Genomic DNA, 20,369 nt, shown 5'->3' on the forward strand with positions numbered 1-20,369 from the left:
GGTGTACTTACAGTATATACATTTAAATAAATAATAGATCAGAATGGGTGGAATAGGGTAGTGTCCGGGGGGAGGGGGTGGGGGTAGTCAGTTGTCACCGGGATGCAGTGCTAGAGTTCAGTAGGGTGACAGCTGCAGGAAAGAAGCTATATGAATATGATATGAATCACTACTTAGTACTAAGACAGAAACAAAACATTTAAATGGGTCATAGTGATAATCACATTTATCTTGATTTTTCTTATATTGAGGTTAGTTAATTGTACCATAAATATATGTGACTTCCAGAACTTAAAACTTTCTGCCCAGTGACATAACACATTAATTGAAACATAATCAGCACAAGCAGCTCATATCCTTCTGTGAATCAAGCAGTAGAAATATGTGAAGTATGAGGCATTTAAAAACTACATATGTATTAGACTTGACAGCAAATCTACTGCTTGCAATAATTGCAGCAAAGCACTGTATCTCGTTTGTCATGCGAAGAGGGTGTTTAAAGAGATAGTTCACCAAAACATTTTAATTCTCTCATTATTTACTCACACTCATGCCATCCTTGATGTGTATGACTTTCTTTATTCTGTAGAACACAAGTGAAGATATTTAGAAGAATATCTCAGCTCTGTTCTTTCAATGCAAGTGAATGATGGCCAGAAATCTGAAAGACCAAAAAGCAGATAAAAGTAAAACATTTGACTCCAGTTTTTTTACTATAAATATCCACTTTTATGTGACTTTCAGATGTGAAAGTGAAAGTGTATATGTATATTAAATAATGACATACATATTGATCTATTTCTCATCCACAATTATCATATAGCTTTTGAAGATATGGATTAACCACTGGAGTCATATTGATTACTTTTATGCTGCTTTTATGTGCTTTTTCTGGCCACCGTTCACTTACACTGGAAGGACCAACAGAGCTGAGATATTCTTTTAAAAATGTTCATTTATGTTCAGCAGAAGAAAGAAAGTCATACAAATCTGAAATAGTAAGAGGGTGAGTAAATGATGAGAGCATTTTCATTTTGGTGTGAACTATCCCATTAAAGGCACAGCAGCAAAAAAAAAAAAAAAGGGTTCAGGGGGAAGGTGAAAACTTTTCATAAAACTTTATGGCAATTTTGTGTAAAAATATTTAATTGTACAAGTAAACAAATAATTATAAATGGAAGGATATTATCCCTTTAAGTCTGATAATTCAAAATATTGCTCTGGAGGGTCATGCAGCTTTTTTAATAAGTAAGAGTGCATAACATTTTTTGGCAAAGTGTGTTTTGCAATTCATTGGGAGTCATTGCACACTGCTGTACTTGTGTGAATGTTAAAATAGTTTGCATTTATTCATTATTATGTAGAAACCTCTTTGTTCTTAGCAAATATTAACTGCTTGGTTAAATGCAATATTTACTGAGCATTCATTTCATCATTCCAAACACCTGTGTGTGTGTGTGTGTGTGTGTGTGTGTGTGTGTGTGTGTGTGTGTGTGTGTGTGTGTGTGTGTGTGTGTGTGTGTGTGTGTGTGTGTGTTGCATTTTAAGTCACGTCCACTCACTGACATGGCTTTCAAAAATTATTACTCTACATACTTTTCACATGGGTCATGCCTACTACTCCAAACTTCAACTTTATAATTTTTTCAACTAGTTTCAACTGCAAAAGACTGTGAACATGAAGCTGTTGTTTTTTTTTCTTCAGGTTATCCAGAAGTTCTTGTACTATCATAAGAAAAAATATAAGCACTTAAACAATACCATATTTGGTATGTCTGTAAGCATTATTTATTGTTGCTTCACCAATAAAAATTGTTCCAAAAGAAGCCAAAGCAGGATGAACCATAGCTATTTGTTGTGTTAGCTTAATATTCTTGTCATTTGTTAATGCAGTTGTTATAAATCTATTGAAATATTCCTGAAAGTAGTTCATATTAAAATCTGTATAAGCATTATTTTGGCCAGGACACTCCTGTAAAAGAGATTTTTAATCTCAGAGAGGTTATCCTGGTTAAATAAAGGTTATATATGTAATGTCTGATAATAACTATTTTATTAAGAATTTCTGCACTCACAATAATGTGACACACTTACCAAGAGACAACTACACTGATGCACATTTGTTGTGTGTGTGTGTGTGTGTGTGTGTGTGTGTGTTCACGTGTACGTGTGTGTTCAAGGTTCCACCTCTTCTTCAAATCCTAGAGCAAGTGTTATGTATACTACATGCAATCATTTGAGCGTAATTGCATGAGGATTGCTTGACAATACTGTGTTGGTAATTGTTTGAATGTATCTAACAGCAAACTATGCTCTGAATTTGCAGTAAACGAAGGAGGAATCAAACAGGCCTCTAACTCCTGTCCAGACCCGGGGGAACCTGAAAATGGCAAGCGTATTGGCAACGACTTTAGGTAACCATCCTTCGGTACTGTGCATTCCCATTAAATGTCCCCTAGGAAGACCAGTGTATAAATCAACTTATATGTAGTCAAATCTAGTGACTGTTACCTCCACATTGAAAGGAAAACTGCAAAATCTCCAAGTAAAATGTTTATTGACTTGTTGCAAGCACAATTTCTAGTTGGTTGGCTAATAAATGTTCTGTAAATAAATTTGTTTAACGTGATAGCTCACCCAAAATTGAAAATGATGCAATCATTAACCACCCTCATATTGTTCCAAACCTGTATGACTTGCATATCTTCTGTGGAACACTAAAGGAAATGTTAGGCAAAATGTAAGTCTCAGTCACCTTTCACTTTCATTGCATTTTTTTTTTTTTTTTCTTCCATACAATGAAAGTGAATGTTACTATGGAGGCTAACATTCTGCCTAATATTGTCTATTGTGTTTTCCTGAAGACAGAACAAGTTTGAAACAACATGAGTATGGGTGAGCAAATAATGAGAACATTTTCATTTTGAACTGAACTGTGACCTATGAACTATGACTTTAAGGTTGACTCAGCAAGGTAATTATAATGTATTGAGTATAATCTTAACAGTTAATTGACAAAAATATATGATAAAAAAATACTATTATGTTATATTGTTCAAATACTGTATATTTCATTATTTTCTCAAAATGTTGTTTTTAAGCTTTTAAGAGAGAAGAAACTTGTTTACTGCCATAACACTTCTGGACTTATACCTGTCATTAATATTGTAGCACCTGAATGTCTTACTGTCATCTACTGTCCGGCAATTAGGACCAGCAGTAATTCCATGCTGTTTTGAAACGTGGATTGCAGCAGATTCCAGCTAAAGTTGTGTGATATTTTGGTGTTAGATGCAATGCCAGCAGAGAAAAAGGCCTTTTGCTCAAGATCACGCACCATCTTGCACAAGTCCTGTTTGTGATTTCCTCAAATGGAATCATATGAATGGTCAGTGTCAGACTATGTGGAGCAATTTCTGTTGAGTGCTGTGAAATCCCAAATTCAAGGGAGAGTTTGAAAGGAGCAGAGGAAGCTCTAGTCTAAAGTTTAAAAAGTATCCAGGAGAAGCACTACCATATCGACTGTGAGTAAGGAAGGAAGATAAGATGCTCTTTTGATATCCTTTCATTTATTTATTCCTCTCTTGTCAAGCTTGCAATACTTCACTCCAAAAGTTTGTGTCTGTGTATAGCTACATTCACTCAGCAGGATATGGTTGTCAGTACTGTTTGGAGTGTTATAACGTTCTGTTCATACAAAATTTGGAGAGTGACAACCGCATTATCTTACATAATTTACTCCCTTAAATATTCAGGACTATCTACCAAATTTTGAGAGCGAGTTAGGTTGATATGTGCTTTTTAAACAGACACATTTGATAAATAGTTGTCTGTCAAGTCGTAGACATACATATGGCATTATTCTTTTTCTGTCAATCACTAGTAGTAGAGCTGTCATACCCTCTTATGTTATGAAAAAAAGGCAGAATATATCTGTATTTTGCAATTGGAGAGTGAATAATAACTCTGATAAAGATCCAGAGAGTTCTTGACCAGATTCTTGAGAAGATGGAAGCTGTGGGAACTGCCCCAAATAGTTTAGAATAAAAATGAAATCCTTGTCAGAGCCGTAGCCTTGTGGGTAAGTGCCCTGTGGTAGCATCTTAGGTGAAGTCCTTTTCACGATCCTAATCCCTCTCTTATCCTCGGTCCTTTCCTGTCTCTCTCTGTCCATTATACTATCAATAAAGGTGAAAAAAAGCCAAAAATATAACTTTAAAATAATTCTTGAAGGCAATAAAAAGTTTTGATATTTAGTTTTCTGTAACTATGGTTACAGGCATTATGCAAGGTTATCAGAAGTTAGAGAATAGAGTTGACTTTGGTGGCCTGTCCATACATGCATTATTTAAGCTAGTTCTGTTTACCGCTGAATGTACCAGACAATTTGAGAGTCAAACCTGTTAGTAAATACGGCTGTCAATCCGAAACACTGACTGTGTGAACCTAGCCTATATGTTTTGCTATTCAATTACACTATTGGATTTGTTTAGGAACTGATATCTTTGTCGTTCTGCTTTTGTGTGCGTGTGTTTGTACTGATTCCCCCTTTCACAGTATTGGTGCCACAGCCCAATTCACCTGTGATGAAGACCACGTTCTCCAGGGCTCCAAGACCATCACCTGTCAGAGAGTGGCTGAGGTGTTTGCAGCATGGAGTGACCATCGACCTGTCTGTAGAGGTGAGTCTATTATAGTCGTTCTAACCACATCTGTATATCTGAGAGTGAGCAGAGACTTTCTGTTGAAATACAATAAGCATAAATTTGATATAAGGCTCATTCAGTTATTTATATACTATTTCAAGGCCTAGTTCTGAAATATAAGATTTAACCTATATAGAATATTCTTTATGTATGTTATTTGATTTCCTCGGTATGAGGTAATACTGTACATATTCTCAATCTAATTATTCAGGTTGAGGTATTTTATAAATTTGATCATTATTTGAATAAATTAATGAAACACTGTCTGTGTGTGTGTTTGTGTGTGTGTGTGTGTGTGTGTGTGTGTGTGTGTGTGTGTGTGTGTGTGTGTGTGTGTGTGTGTGTGTGTGTGTGTGGCATTAGGCATTTGTGGCATTAGGGCTGGAGCGTGCAGTAAAATAAAGGCAAGAAATTGTGGTCGAGGGTTAATGATGTAATTGATCATTCAGGGTGGTAATTGTTTTTAGTACACCCTGTTCCAGTGTCTTGGAGTCTTCTAATCTTTATGCTTGGTGCTGACATGACCCATTTTCACAGTAGAGGACAGTGTAAATGTCAGGGAGTGTAAAACAACAAATATGGCAGGATATACAAGGGATAAATAAAGCTGGGTATTTGGGCAATTGGAAGTTATCTTGATGCTTAAAACTGAAAGAATTTTGAAATGACAATATTCTTGATTAAAAGATCGGATAGCATAAGAGTCACTCTAGGCAGTCAGGCCAAAGTGCTTTTAAGCAAAAGAGGATTTGTTTAATTAGTGTATATACATACTGTACCTTTGTGTAAAGCTTCTAATTAATAAAAGGCTTGTTAAACAATATGCATTGGTATAAAGTTTGTATAGAGTGGAAATCAAATATTGAGAGTGGGGGTGGGGAGGCACAGTTCATTGTTAATTTTAAATATCTTTACCATCAGCTGTAAACAAATTTAAAAGTCTTGTTTAAGTTGGAGTTCTTGTCATTGTTTTGTGAAGGTAGGATAAAAAGTGACAGGTTATCGTTTGCCAAGTAATGAATTGTTTGCTCACCCTGTCCCTTAATTTTATAGATAATTTCTCACTGGCTGCTTTGCTACAGGCGAGAGTGCCAAGCCAAGGCTGTTCATTTAGCAAGCCGTAATTGAGCTGTCAGGGAAGGTACAAGCATGCACAGATATACGTCACAGCAAGAACTGATGTAGCATTCTGGACCTCTTCCATGAACTCTTAAGTCACCAGCTTGTCCATAATTTGTTGTCGCTTGTGTGTAAGACCAGTACAGCACACTGAAACGCAACTACAGGAATAACAGCAGGCATTGACTTTTTAAGTGTTTATAGACACACACTGTATGCACTACATTATTTTGTAGCTCTTATCATCTTAAAGGTGAAGTGTGTCATTTCTGCACCACTGGCTTCACCAAACGGAATGTCAGAAATAATAATGAATGAGGAAATAATGAAAACAGATAGTCCCGCCCCAAACTCACAGCTTTGGTTGAGCCAATGTTGATGTGTTTTGCTGGGGTGTGTTTCTTGTACAACTTTGTAACTCACTGCTTAACCAACATAGAACGATGCATCGTTGGAGAAATTAACTAGCTATTGATGACTGTTTCCCGAAACAGTCGCCCATCCATTGTTTGGACCACGTTGGTTCAACCATATTCAGTTATCATTAATGACGTTACTAAGGGGGTGGAGTAATAACTTCTTAGGATATCAAATTATAATAGCTCATTTACACATATTCCAGAAAGCTGTTTAATTCGCAAACCTGTTGATGACACGAAAGCCAGGTGCTATGTAAATGCAACAGATACATTGCGTTGCAATAGGGGTTTCCCTTTACATCAGATTTCAGGTTTCCCCGACACACTTGAGAACATAAGCACAAGTGCACTCTTCAAAAATATATAAGAACTTCACGTATGCATTCATATAAACACATATAAGACATGTTCTCTGACAGAAACCGTATATGATTAAGTGCTTTCTCTCAACAGCCTTAAATCCCTTAAATGGCTGCATCTGTGTTTACGTGACATTTGAACACATCTTTCTTCCAAACCCTGGAATAAGCAGTTTTTTTATATGCATGCAAATGTTGTCAAAGTCTTGACAAAATTAAAAATATATATGCAATAAAAGATAAGCCTCAATGAAGTCAAATGATGTCCATACAGCAAACAAACAAGAAACTATGCTTCTATCCACAGATGGAGAGCTGTATGCGATTCTGTTTGGAATGTTTGTTGAAACTAAGGTTTCAGGGGAAACCAAATTGTTGATCTATGTTGGTAACAATGGAACCTGTGACCATAGTTGGCTAACATTGCTTTTTGGAAACACACCCCTGGTTGGGACGCTCAAAGAAACAGAGCAATGTTTTGATAGCACTGTAGAGCAATGGTGTTTACACTTTTCAGGAAGGTTAGCCTACTGTACAAATGGCTTACTTTTGCCTCTGCATATTAAGTTGGGATACAAGAAAGAATTACACACTTAAGCTTTAAAGGGATAGTTCACCCAAAAATGAATTTCTGTCATCATGATATTATGTTGTTTCAACCATGTTTCTCTTCCTTTCTTTCATTCATGGAAAACAAAAGGAGATGTAAGGCAGAATGTTAGAATCAAATCACCATTTACTTTTATTGTCAGACATTTTTATTTGTAATGTGCTTTTTAAATTACACATTGTTTCAAAGCAGCTTTACTGGTCATGCCTAAATGTTTTAATGTCCCCAGTGAACAGATTTATAGAAAATCATGTCTTAATGTCTTTATGTTCCCAGTGAGCAAGCCAAAGGCGACATTTCATATTTTTTCCCATAAAATGAAAGTAAATGGTGCCTAAAACTGTCATTCAGACTAACATCTTGTGTGTTCCACAAAAAACTAAATACAAAAAAGTCTGAGTTTGGAACAATATAAGGGCGAGTAAATGATAAACAGAATATTTAAATTTTATTTTTGGGTGAAATCTTCAAGATAATTGTGGAAAGGACTAAGAGGTGAGATAGCATGATGGAATGAGAAAAAGGGAATGCAATACAAACACTAGAATAATAATAGAAGACTTAAACCAGGTCAAAGAGAAAGATTCAAGACTGTTAAATTGTTTAATCACCAAAATGCTGCCAGGGATGAAAATAATCCTGTGTGATACTCAAGTAACTGCTGGCTGAATAAGATCTGTGTTGAAGAGTGCCTGCAGCTATCTTGACAGCTGTCTTCTTCGTTGGGGGTCTACATGCTCACAGAACATGGCAACCCACTGTGTGGGAAGACGAAAAGGAAAGCCCCCCCATCCCCTCAAACAGTTACATACTCGAGAACCCAGACCATCTCACTTTGCATGCATGAGCAGTGTATATCTGCATTTGTCCAGACTTTGTCTCTCTTTCTCTCTTATACACACATGTGAAGTGCGCGGGGCTTTGTCTCAGTGGGGCTCTGACTTTTAGTTCTCTGCTTAATCACTACCTTCATGTCACTTGGGTGCCTGTTTGTTCCTGTGGCTACAGACTGCACAAACTAATTGAGAAGATGCCACTTGAAATCATGCAGAAAATTGCCTAGATCTATATTTTCATGACATCCCAGTGGTATGCTGAGTTAATCATAAATTTCAATTCATCCATTTATTGGGCACCGCTTGGGTGTCTTCCCTGTCCATTTTTTGGTTCTTGATCAAATATATTATGATTTAAACCAGTGAACCTGTTATTGTGTGAAATTAGAGGTAATTGTAAAGCGTTGGTTTAACAGACCTCTTTACAATATTTGGCAACAGTGGTTCTCAACTGGTTGGTCACAACCTAAAAATGGGCCGCAGGTCTGTGCTGGGGTCATGGAGAGCATGGAAAAAATTATACTAAATGCAAATAATAAAATGCAACTATCATGTTGCAACAATGCATCAATGCAGAAAATTATGTATAGTTAGAATAGTGCATTTGCTTTTATAAGGACTTTTAAAAGGGAAGAAGAAATACTTACCATATATTTTGTTGTTGATGCCAAAGGCCATTCGTCCACCAACTCTACCATATTTTTTCTCAAATTAATTTGTCATTTGGTCGAAGCTAGCCAAGAAAGACAGGTTGCATGACATGCCTTCATCCTTAAAAATGTAAAAGAAAACACAACTCATACTATATTAAAAAAGGTTTACATGCACTTGAAATCAAATGTAAAATTTGGGCCCTGAAACAAAACTAGTTAATGGTTTATTGATATGCATATTAGTCACATGACATATCTGTAACATGAACTAATATTTTTCACAATTGACAGTTTACCCAAAAATGAAAATTCCATCATGAATTACTTACCCTCATGCCATCCCAGATGTGTATGATTTTTTCCCCCTCTGCTAAACAAACAAATATTTCTAGAAGAATATTTCAGCTCTTTAGGTCCACAACTGAATTGGTAACACAATTCTGAACCTCCAAAATGCACATAAAGGCAGCATAACAGTTATCCATAAAACTCCAGTGGTTAAATCTATATCCTCTATACCTATAAAGTCCTTGTTTTACTAATAATTGTCCTTCCTGGCCATAAGGTGATGATCTTCACAAATAATGTGAAAAGCCAAAAACAAAAGCAGAAGAAATTAGAGAATTGTAGTTAAAACTATTACTGAAATATTGGTCTGTTTCTCACCCACACATATCATATTTCTTCTGAAGATATGTATTGAACCTCTGGAGTCATATGGGTGACTTTTATGCTGCCTTTATGTCCTTTTGGAGCTTCAAATTTTTGATACCCATTCACTTGCATTGTGAGGACCTACAATACGCAGAAATATTCTTCTAAAAATCATAATTTGTGTTCAGCAGAAGAACATAAGTAGTGCATATCTGGGATGGCATACGGGTGAGTAAATGATAAGAGAATTTTCCTTTTTGGGTCAACTATCCATTAGTAAAGATTCACACATTTGCACTAAACTCTCACTGCTGGAAAATACAATAGGTTTATTGGAATTCTCCCTTTATGAATACCTCATCAGTTGAAGCTGAAGTTTATTATGAATGCCAGACTGGAGAAGGCTTTTGACAGGATGTTTCTCTAATTAGAAGCCCCTTGACGAGCGAATTACTTTTTTTCAGGCCCGAAGGAGCCTTGCAGTTCCCCCGTGCATGCCCAAGATAATACATTTTCATTTTCAAAAGCAATCAAGATGTTGATAGTCCATCCTGGTGCCATTGGAGATAATGCCTCCTTGTCTTTTCATCAAAGCCCTGTCACTTTGACATCAAGCATGATAAATATGGCAAAAATACAAGAGGCTGGATTTGAGAAGGCGTAAAACCCTGTTGTCGTCAATATCTCTGTCACTGGCTTTAGGAGAGAAACAGCCAAGCGTGTCTACTTAGCAAATTATAACTGACATTTCTATATTAAGATAACAAATCAGGCCCAAGTGTGTTTAGTTAAGCCTGCTTTAAATTAACTGGTTTAGCCACCATGAAGTTAGTCATCTGAGGGTTTGATTGGATTGCTAATCTTTGACAAATTAAGATGGTCATGGAAGACTGGTTAAGGCTTGTGGGTTATATCTGATATGAGCCATACAAATCCCGCTAAAACATTAAAAGCGGTAAGTGAAACTCAATCCTTGGAGATAAGTCAATCAATAGTAGAAACTTTTAAGTGGCCGCTGACCACAGCTGAAACTACCAGATACTTTGAAAGGCTTTTGAAGATAAAGCACATTTCTAATTCTATTTTGCTATTTTCTTTTTCTCTCACTCTTTCGAAATAGTGAAAACTTGCGGATCAAATCTTCAAGGTCCGTCTGGGACTTTTACCTCACCGAATTTCCCCATTCAGTACGAAAGCAACTCCCAGTGTGTGTGGATCGTTACAGCCAGCAACCTAAACAAGGTAAAATCAGCATCACACTGCACAAATGTGTGTGTGATAAGCATATTAATGCAGTAATATCTTTCATATTCTAAAAGCACACCTTCAGCTGTTTTTACAAGTTCAATGCTGAAAACATCTGTTTTATTTCTTGATAATGCAAGCTGTCTTCTGGAGAAACATTAGCTGAATTTCATGCTTTTAAAGATTTTTGTTGTTGTTGTTTTGGATGATCTTTTTCTTGCAGGTAGTTTAAATGGAAAGAATATTCCCACAATGTGAAACAACTGTCACACAGAACAGTGGTTTCCAAAAGTCTGAGACTACAAAAAAAAAAAAAAAAAAAAAGATTTTAGTATTTTTGAAAAAAAAAAAAAAAAAAGATACTGCACAAAAATCTGCACTATTTCTAGGTAGGCTTGGGATTGATGCCGTTTTCACATTCAATAATCTGAATATTTATCAGATTATTATCAATATATATCAGGATTCTTTCGGATATATATTGGGTCGCTCGGTGCACAATTCTCTTTGTCTTTTCAAACATATTTCTCATACTTTATTTAAGTGTGAGCGGCAGGGTAAATTAAAGTGGTCCAAGCACCTGTCACATTTGGCAGACGACATGGCCTGCTCTAAAATTCAAAACAATTATTTTCTATAAAGGTAATATCAAACATACGTTGGGCTCGCCGTTTCTGCAGCTGCACAGAGCTCAACTTGTACAGTTTTCTATTACATTTGGCCCAAATCATTATCAGAGGACATAGATCATTTACTCGGATGTTGTCATTACTGGATGATACACCGTGCCGCCAAAACAGCGCAAACCTGTTCTTCTTGCCACAATTGTACAGAGCGATTATCGGAGTTACCGTAGACTTTGTCATTCTCTGTTGACCTCTCTCATCAACAAGGCTTTTCCGTCCACAAAACTGCTAATGCTGTGTATGATATTTGTGCCTTTTCATGCCCTGACCGGCTTCAGTAAATGTTATGTCTCCCCCATGTAGTCTCCCAAAGCTATTACGTTAGATTTGAATGCAACTGACAGTGAATTGAAAATGCACAAATTAGGCTACAAATGTAAATGTCAGCTGATGTTAATATATTGATGCCTTAAAAATGTATTGATAAACATGCTGAACAATAAAAAATAAATCGATATTTTATGACATCCCTATTTCTAGGTCTGCAGTTTATTCATTATATTTTATAAGCAATTGGCCATGTTTACTCCTTTGTACGAAAGGTCAGATTTACTGATATCAGGTTTTGCACAAACTTGCCAGTTCATGGCAACACGAATGCATGCTGTCATTAAAAAAGACCACATGCCTGTGAATATTTTTACTTTTCATACAACGTTTCATTCAAATTGTTAGATTGATAATATAAGTTGTAATGAAAATAAATTTTTTAAATTACAAAAATGCAAATAGATCGTTTCAGAATTTTAGACTGTGGGTTGTGATGGGCCAGGACAGGTCCCAGTCCATCTCTGTCGTAAATAATGCATATTTCATGCATGTGTTATTACATCCCTTTAAACCTGCTAATCATAAATTGCATGTGTATGTGCACTTGTGGGACCGCACTGTTTAAATATGATGTGTGTTTGGGGACTGAACAGCTTCTGCCCTGAGACCAAGGTTCTCTTAAAGGGATATTTAACCCAATAGTTAAAATTCTGCCATCCTTTATTTATGCTGATGTTATTCTAAACTAGTATGATTTTCTATCTCCTGTCAAACACAGTAGAAACGATGACAGCTTCAGTCACCATTCACTTTTAGCGTACGGAAAAATGCCATGAAAGTGAATGGTGAATGAGGCATGTTTCACAGAAGAAAGAAATTCATATGGGTTTGGAAAAACATGAGCATGAGTAAATAATAGAATTAAAATTTTTGGATAAACTGTCCCTTTAAAACATCAACATCTCTACCACCCCTAGTAGTACATCAGTCTGGTGTTCCAGAGTTCCACAGATTGACATTAGTATTCTGGCATGGCTCTGCTCAGTTCCTGGTCTACGGCCTGTGGTGATGCTGCAGCTGAAGTAGATAGAGGGGGAGAGAGAGCATGGGTATCTGCTCCTTTGCCTGCCCTGCTTCTCCTGGCCTTCTATTAGATGGCTCCTGGCCTCCTCCCTTGTACTTTTTTGCCTGTTTTTGTAGCCTTGCCCCCTACAAACACCTCTCTACCCACCTCATTGCAGTACAAAGCCCTTACACTTTTACTGGAAACTGCATGATGGGCTTTGTTAGTTATGTGTTATAAAGATGAACAGTGTCTGTTTTATTGCTGTTGTGGTTTTTATAGCCACACTTCAGTTTAATTCCAACATTTTGCAGCGCGTGCCATGTCGAGGGGAGGAGAGATGAGTGTGTGTGAAGTAGGGTTTGCAAAACTACTCATTTGTACAAGTTGAATAGCCATCCAGAAAGAGAAACTAGATTAGTTTTAGGGTGCTTTAAAATATGGTTCGTCTTGCATGTAAACACTCCAAATTAACTCAGATGTCTGCAGCTCCGGTGCAGTTTGCTAACACTGTTATTTGTAACATCAAGTGCTACGGTATCACTTTAATTCCAAATACATTTGGCCTTTTCAAAACACTATACACAGCCAGTGACACCAAGGTACACTCCTGTTGTCGCCATGTATAGAACAAGTGCATGTCAATAGATCTCTTTAGAAAAGTGAACATTATATAGTGCTTTTCACAACGTATTGTTTTAAAACAACTTAAACAGAAAACCATGTCTTTATGTCTTCAAGCCCCCTTGAGCAAGCCAAAGGCATTTATGGCAAGGAAATAAATCTGCATGAAGTGATCCCTTTTAATCAGTGTCTTCTCAGAGACCAACAGTTGCTTTCAGTAGGAGTTCATAGTGATGAACAGGCAGTGAAGTGACTCAGGACATGGATATCACTCTCCCCCACATTTATAATAACAACTAGAACAGCACCTCAGCTGTCTCTGCCTTGTCAGTGCCAGACCTCATAATTGATTCTAGGTTATCTGAGTCACTAACATTGCAATTCATCTCTAAATAGCAGACCTCCCGAGCGCAACAAACATAAAACCCTGAAATTTCTTCCTAACCTCAAGTCAAGGCCTCTGAGATTGGTTCTTGCTGATAGTGGAAATTTTACACGCAGGCAGTAAATTAAAAAGAGCACACCCTTTTCTCTGTTTAGTAAGTTTGACCTTCTCTTTACCTGCCTACTTGTAGGTCTATAAAGAAGTGTTACGCTTATCCAGGTTGGTACTTTCAGGATGCATTTTTTAAATGTAAAAAAGAGGGACCTGAGTGCTACCATGCTTGTAACCAGATCATTCAAACATTGGTTAAAGGGATAGTTTACCCAAAAATGAAAACCTTTTTTCAAGCACATGTTCTAAACCTGTATGACAGACTTTCTTTTTTTCGAGGAATACACAAAGAGATGGTGGGGAGAATGTTAACCTTCACTGAAATGTTTTTTACAAATTCTCTCTCCATACAATGAAAGTTAATGGTGACTGAGGCTGTTCTGCCTAACATCCCCATCTGTGTTTCACGGCAGAAAGAAGTCAAATCAGTTTGGAACAACATGAGGTTAAATAAATTAATAACTTTTAATTTGTGGGTGTACTATCCCTTTAAACTATTCACATCTACTGCTTTGACTATTCAGTCATACATTTTCCTAAACTTCTTCAGGGCCAAAATCACGCAAAGTTTGAGATGAAAAGCCATCCTTCACAGAGCAACTTTCTCAGGACCAGAATGTTCAGAGGGCCGTGATGAAATCGCCTGGACATTTTCCCATCGTATGATGGATGGAGGGTAGCATGAAAGCCTTGTGGGGCATGGAGATGTTTTTGTCTCTTTTTTCAGTACCTACATTTTTTTAAAGTTTTTTTAGTTTGCATTTGACCACTTTAAAAGGTCTGGAACTCTGCCAGCATGAATAGAGACGCTTGTTTTGTTTTCCTGCAGACTTGGCTTTGGCTTGTTGTTTTCAATAAATCAAAGAGTTTGTAGCCACTACCCTAAGAAAGTGTTTTTTTTTTTTTTTTTTTTTTTTATGGCCATAACATTGTCCAGTTTAATGGCATACAAGGCCTTTTTAGGTTATGAGAGGATGAAACATAATGTTGCATTTGGCTCTAAATATGTTTTAGTGTTGAAGTTGACTCTAATGCATTAACCAAGTATATGTTGTCTAGAGTACTTTTTTAACCCTTAAAATTAATTATCAAAATATGAATAACTACAGTCATGACCAACACAAAATATGTATTTTTTTAAAGCTTAGAAGCTGTACTTTACAATGCATGAAGGCATTATGAAATTTGCAGACAAATCAGAAGTGTTCTGTTTTGATAATTGATTGATAATTTTGCACTGTAAATATTATTGTAAAAACATATTAGCTTTCCTGGATCAGATGACTTCATTGGAAATTATGTATTATGTTGTCCAGCATCATGGAACCAATTGTATTAGGATTCTGTTCACTGCAGCCAGAGGTTAAAGACATCCAAATATGGGCAGAGAGGATCTTTTTTTCTAATTGCATATGGCTACCAGGAGATGCCACCAAGTACATGGCACAGACTCAGTGATGGCTCAAAAGGTTTAGGGTTAGGGGTAAACAGTGTAATTACAAATGTAATTAAATGCACGTTGTTTAAATATAGTTACTATGCAACAACATGTATGTACATAATAAGTACATCTTAACAAATGGTTAAGTACATAGTAGTTAAGGCCACCTCATATTAAGTGGGTCCGTTTTATTTGTCTGGAGAGGCCTTTGTAACTTGGAGACATTTTTGGACAATAGAATAAATATTTTTTGTAATGCTATAACTTATTTCTGCTTTGTTGTATCAGCATAAAATGTTACTCAGTTACAGGTGACATAATTGGAAACAAAACAGTTGGTGACTGGCTGTCAGAGCCTAACATCTCCTTTTTGCATTCCACAAAATAAAAAAAAGTATGATGGTTTTGGAACAACATGATGTTAAGTAAATGCTGACAATATTTTATTTATAGAGTGAACTATCCCCTTAATTGTCACACTATTAACTGTACAAAAAGCTTTTGTCAATTGTTGCATTTTTAGCACTCAATTTTTCTTTTTTTTTTTTTAAGTGCAATAGGTGGGTTTCACTAAATTATGCAAAAAGCATTTGGCAAAAGTCATTCAGCTACAGTAGAGGAATTTAGTTGTGACAGAAAAGTGCATTTCAGGTGCATTTCAGTTCGAGATTGAAATAGTGCCTGGCTAGTGCTGCCAGTTTACTGTGCCCTTAGTCAAGTGAGCAATAGCTAATTGTCACTTACAGCCCTGAACATTATTGCTTTGCTTATTTTTGGCAGACACGATTTAAATGTGCCAATTTATTTACAGTATATTGCACTCTCTGTTTTAACCTTGGTGAGAGTGAACTGGAGGGTCTGCACAGGCTTAATTCAATTTACAGTCCACCATGAGACCTTTGGATTTTGAGACTGGAGGATACAATGTCAGTTTTTTTTTTTTTTTTTTTGATAAACAACAGCAGTGACGATAACGATAATTATAACGCATCACTGGTTTACCCAGGGATTTGTTTTCTCTGCTTAGCTCGGCGCTTTGGGCCTCGGTTGTTAGCAGAGATATTTACTTGATTTACTTTCCATGCATATGAAAATCAATACCGTTGCAGAAGGCAAACACTGTTTCCATCCTCATTTACAGTGCATGTGTTTTGTCCTCTGGCCTTGAAGAAAAAGTCATAAGACAACAGCGTTAAATATCACTCTGTGCATTCATAGGTGGGTGTTGTTCAGAGTGTAGTTATCCATCTTGAATGGAGCGCAACCTGATTTGTCAAGCAGAAACTACAATGCTATCGCCCCATTGGTCTTTCATTTGAGATTGATGCCCAGATTGGACATTAACCTCAGAGGGAACATCAAAGGTCAGATCACAACAGGCAGAAACTTGTCCATTCTGGTTGTGACCATTCAATTAAGGTAGCATTTTTTGGGACGCTCTCTTCTCTTCAATGTTATTTAGTCTTCATTTAGGGCAAACAAACAGACACACACATTTATATATATATAGACAGGGGCAATTTAAGACTAATAACTATTTGACAAGTTAAAATAACAAGGTGATGTGAAACAGATGTTAAACTGGTGAGGCAATCGTGTCATAGTATATAAGGAGCCTCCAAAAACAGCCTAGTCCAAGAGCAATGACAATTTGATATTTGTCAATTTGCCAAGAGATGCTTCAGCAAATAATCCAGCACATTGAGAACAATGTTCCCCAAAGACAAATTGGAAGGATTATGGGCATTTCACCCTCTACAGATTCAAGTAATATGGTCACATCTCAGTGCATAAAGGGCAAGACGAAAACCACTTCTGAATGCACGTGATCTTTGATCCGTCAGACATCACTGTCTTAAAAAACATCATTAATCTGTTATGGACATCATGAACATGGGTTTGGGATTCCTTTATTAAACCTCTGTTAGTTAAATCAATTCGCCGCTGCATTCACAGATGCAAGCTAAGACTTTACTATGCAAAGCAGAAACCCAACATCAACACTGTCCAGAAGCGCAGCTGAATTCTCTGGTCTTGGTCTCATCTTACATTGAAATTAGAACAGTGGAACCATGTTTTTTGGACCGATGAGTCCACATTTAAAATAGATTCAAATAGTGAATAACACAGCCATCGTGTTATCCAGGCCAAAGAGGAAAAGGACCATCCAAGCTGTTATTAGCGTCAGGTCCAAAAGCCAGTGTCTGTATGGGCCAAGTGTGTCTCAGTGCCAATTGCATGTGTAACTCGCACATCTGTAAGAACACCATGAATGCAGACAGATATGTAAAATATTTTGGAGCTCATATACTGCCATCCAGCACTGTCTTTTCCAGGGATGTCCTGGAATTTTCAGCAGCAATTGTGGCTGCTAGATTGGCCTGCCTGCAGTTTTGACCATCTCTAGTTGAGACAATACGGCAACTAAGACCCCTTACAATTGTGCAGCTGAAGACCGGCATAATGGATGAATGGGGGGAAATTCCACTTTTTAAACTTAACACACTTGTGTCTTCAGTGCCTAAATGCTTAATACATGTTATTAGAAGAAATGGTGATGTTTCACAGTGGTAAACACTCGACTGTCCCAACTTTTTTGGACTGTGTTACACTCATCTGATTTAAAGTTACTGTACTTTTTCCAAAAAGTAATGAAATTCACAAGGTAAAACATCATATAATGTTTAGTTCTAGTGCTTTCAAAATAGAAAAGAGTGAATATAATTAACAAATCACTCATTTTAGTTTTATTTGCATTTTTCAGACTGTCCCAACTTTTTCGGAATTGGGGTTGTATGTACACCAATCAGCCACAACATTAAAACCACCTGCCTAATATTGTGTTGGTTCCCCTCGTGCCGCCAAAACAGCGCCAAACTGCATCTCAGAATAGCATTCTGAGACACTATTATTCTCTGCACAATTGTACAGAGCTGTTATCTAAGATTAACTGTAGTTGTATTATCTGAGTTACCGTAGACTTTGTCAGTTCGAACCAGTCTGGCCATTCTCTGTTGACCCCTCTCATCAACAAGGCATTTCCATCCACAGAACTGCTGCTCACTGGAGGTTTTTTGGTTTTTGGCACCATTCTGAGTAAATTCTAGAGTGTTGTGTGTGAAATTCAGATCAGCAGTTACAGAAATATTCAAGCCTGGCACCAACAATCATTCCACAGTCCAAATCACTCAGATCCAATTTTTTCCCCATTCTGATGGTTGATTTCAACATTAACTGAAGCTCCTGACTTGTATCTGTGTGATTGTATGCACTGCACTGCTACCAGAGGATTGGCTGATTAGATAATCGTATGGATGATTGTTGGTGCCAGATAGGCTGGTTTGAGTATTTCTGTAACGGTTGATCTCCTGGGATTTTCACAAACAACAATCTCTATTATTAATTTAATCTGAATGGTGCCAAAAACAAAAAACATTCAGTGAGCAACAGTTCTGTGGTCACCTTGTTGATGAGAGAGGTCAACAGAGAATGGCCAGACTGGTTTGAACTGACAAAGTCTACAGTAGCTAAGAAAACCGCTCTGTAAAATTGTAGTGAGTAAAATAGCATCTCATGTTGTGATGTTTTGGCGGCAGGGGGGGACCTACACAATATTAGGCAGGCGTTTTTAATGTTGTGGCTGAGTAGTGTGTATATATATATTCCATTTTATATTAAAAAAAAGAAGCTAATACAAAGTAAAAACTTGGCTGGTGGAATCTTTTTTTTTTTGCTGGTCAGGGTGGTCAGGTTGAGGATTTTAGTGGGATTAATCCAACAGAAATGAAATGGAAGTGATTGAATATATATATATATATATTCTACTTGATAGAGATAGACAGTTGTATACTTTTTAATCATGTGATTTATCTATGTCTATAAGGAGATACCCAGAAGCAAATTTTCCTTTTTCATCATGATGTATTTTTTCCACAACCCAAGATTACATCAGGTTTTTTAGGGGTTTTTTTAGGGGGTTTCTAATAGCTTTTTACTATCAGAGATGAAAGGAGAACTAATTATTCTTTATAGCGCATTCCTGTCCTACAGGGACCCGGAGCCAAAAGCACACCCATTTTGAAGAGAAAACTTAAAATCTAAGGCCCCTCTTGTCACTTTTGATCATGTAAATATTTAAATCTTTTGATCAACGTCATCTAAGTTTCAACCAATATAATTTTTTGTACCCTTTAATACAGCATAAGGGAGAAAAATACTAAATTTGACAAATTTTTCTGAATTCAAACCACATTTTCTTGCTAAATTATAGTTTTCAGAACAGAAAAAACATATCTTGCCATCATGTGGAGACTGTGAGTTTTGTTAATCAGAACTGTCATTTGACATGGTCCTGACTTGACAGCTCGCTGTGTGCTGGAGGGCTGACATGATAGTACTGAAAAATACTGCAGGTGAGACTGAAATAGTCTTATTTGAGTGACACGATTGAAAATTCACTGAACTGAAGAATGTGCACAGCATCAAAATTAGTAATATTTATGTGCCACTAGGGCCACCAAAAGGAATTGCAAAAACAAACATTGTTTTCAAAACAGCTTTCTGAATGTGACCCCATCTGCAGTTGGTCAAATAAACTGATAGTCTCACGCCATTTGTTGAGTCAATGTTATTGGCTCTCTTAAGACGGGTCACTCAAAACAGAGGAATTTTCATAGTGCTGATGTGTAATATGAAAGAAAGTACTTCCGGGTTCTGAACATGTTTGTCGTGAAGCGTATGTGATTAGTTGATGTATAAGTCATAATTTTTCACGATTAATATGTTTTGTATGTTTTGTAAGTCATGACGAATTCTCATGAGACTATGTTTCCACAAGACACTGTTAGCATTAAGCAATGAAAGACCTTGAATTACAGTGATTTTACCACATTTAAGGGGTGTTGTAAGGTACAGTGCAAACCCAGTGGTAAAATTACCATGACACATGCCCTTGAGTGCCTCATTAAAATTAGTGCCTCATTAAGAAACGGCAACAGTAATGACAAAAGTTTTCCAAAAAGACGCAGAGAAATCAATAGGACTTTTTTCCTTGTGTTGGCAAATTTCCAATTGAAACAAAGTTTGGCCACGACATATCGAAGGGCTCATCTCTTTTTCTAAATAGCCAATAGGCTTCAGTAATGTCACAGCCATGAACTATGTCTAAGTTCGGAAAAGCATAATAATA

General features: G+C 36.8%; 1 protein-coding gene across 1 annotated transcript in view; it reads left to right on the top strand.

Annotated features, from left to right (window-relative positions):
- Positions 1-20,369, top strand: part of LOC127619812 (CUB and sushi domain-containing protein 3-like) — a 639,489-nt gene that overhangs the window by 386,541 nt on the left and 232,579 nt on the right. Inside the window, exons 8-10 of the mRNA XM_052092811.1 lie at positions 2,327-2,414; positions 4,558-4,682; positions 10,477-10,598. Coding sequence (XP_051948771.1) covers positions 2,327-2,414; positions 4,558-4,682; positions 10,477-10,598 — 335 coding nt within the window. The remainder of the gene's footprint in view (positions 1-2,326; positions 2,415-4,557; positions 4,683-10,476; positions 10,599-20,369) is intronic.

This window comes from Xyrauchen texanus, chromosome 26 (genome assembly GCF_025860055.1).
Source record: "Xyrauchen texanus isolate HMW12.3.18 chromosome 26, RBS_HiC_50CHRs, whole genome shotgun sequence".
In the NCBI taxonomy this organism is placed as follows: domain Eukaryota; kingdom Metazoa; phylum Chordata; class Actinopteri; order Cypriniformes; family Catostomidae; genus Xyrauchen; species Xyrauchen texanus.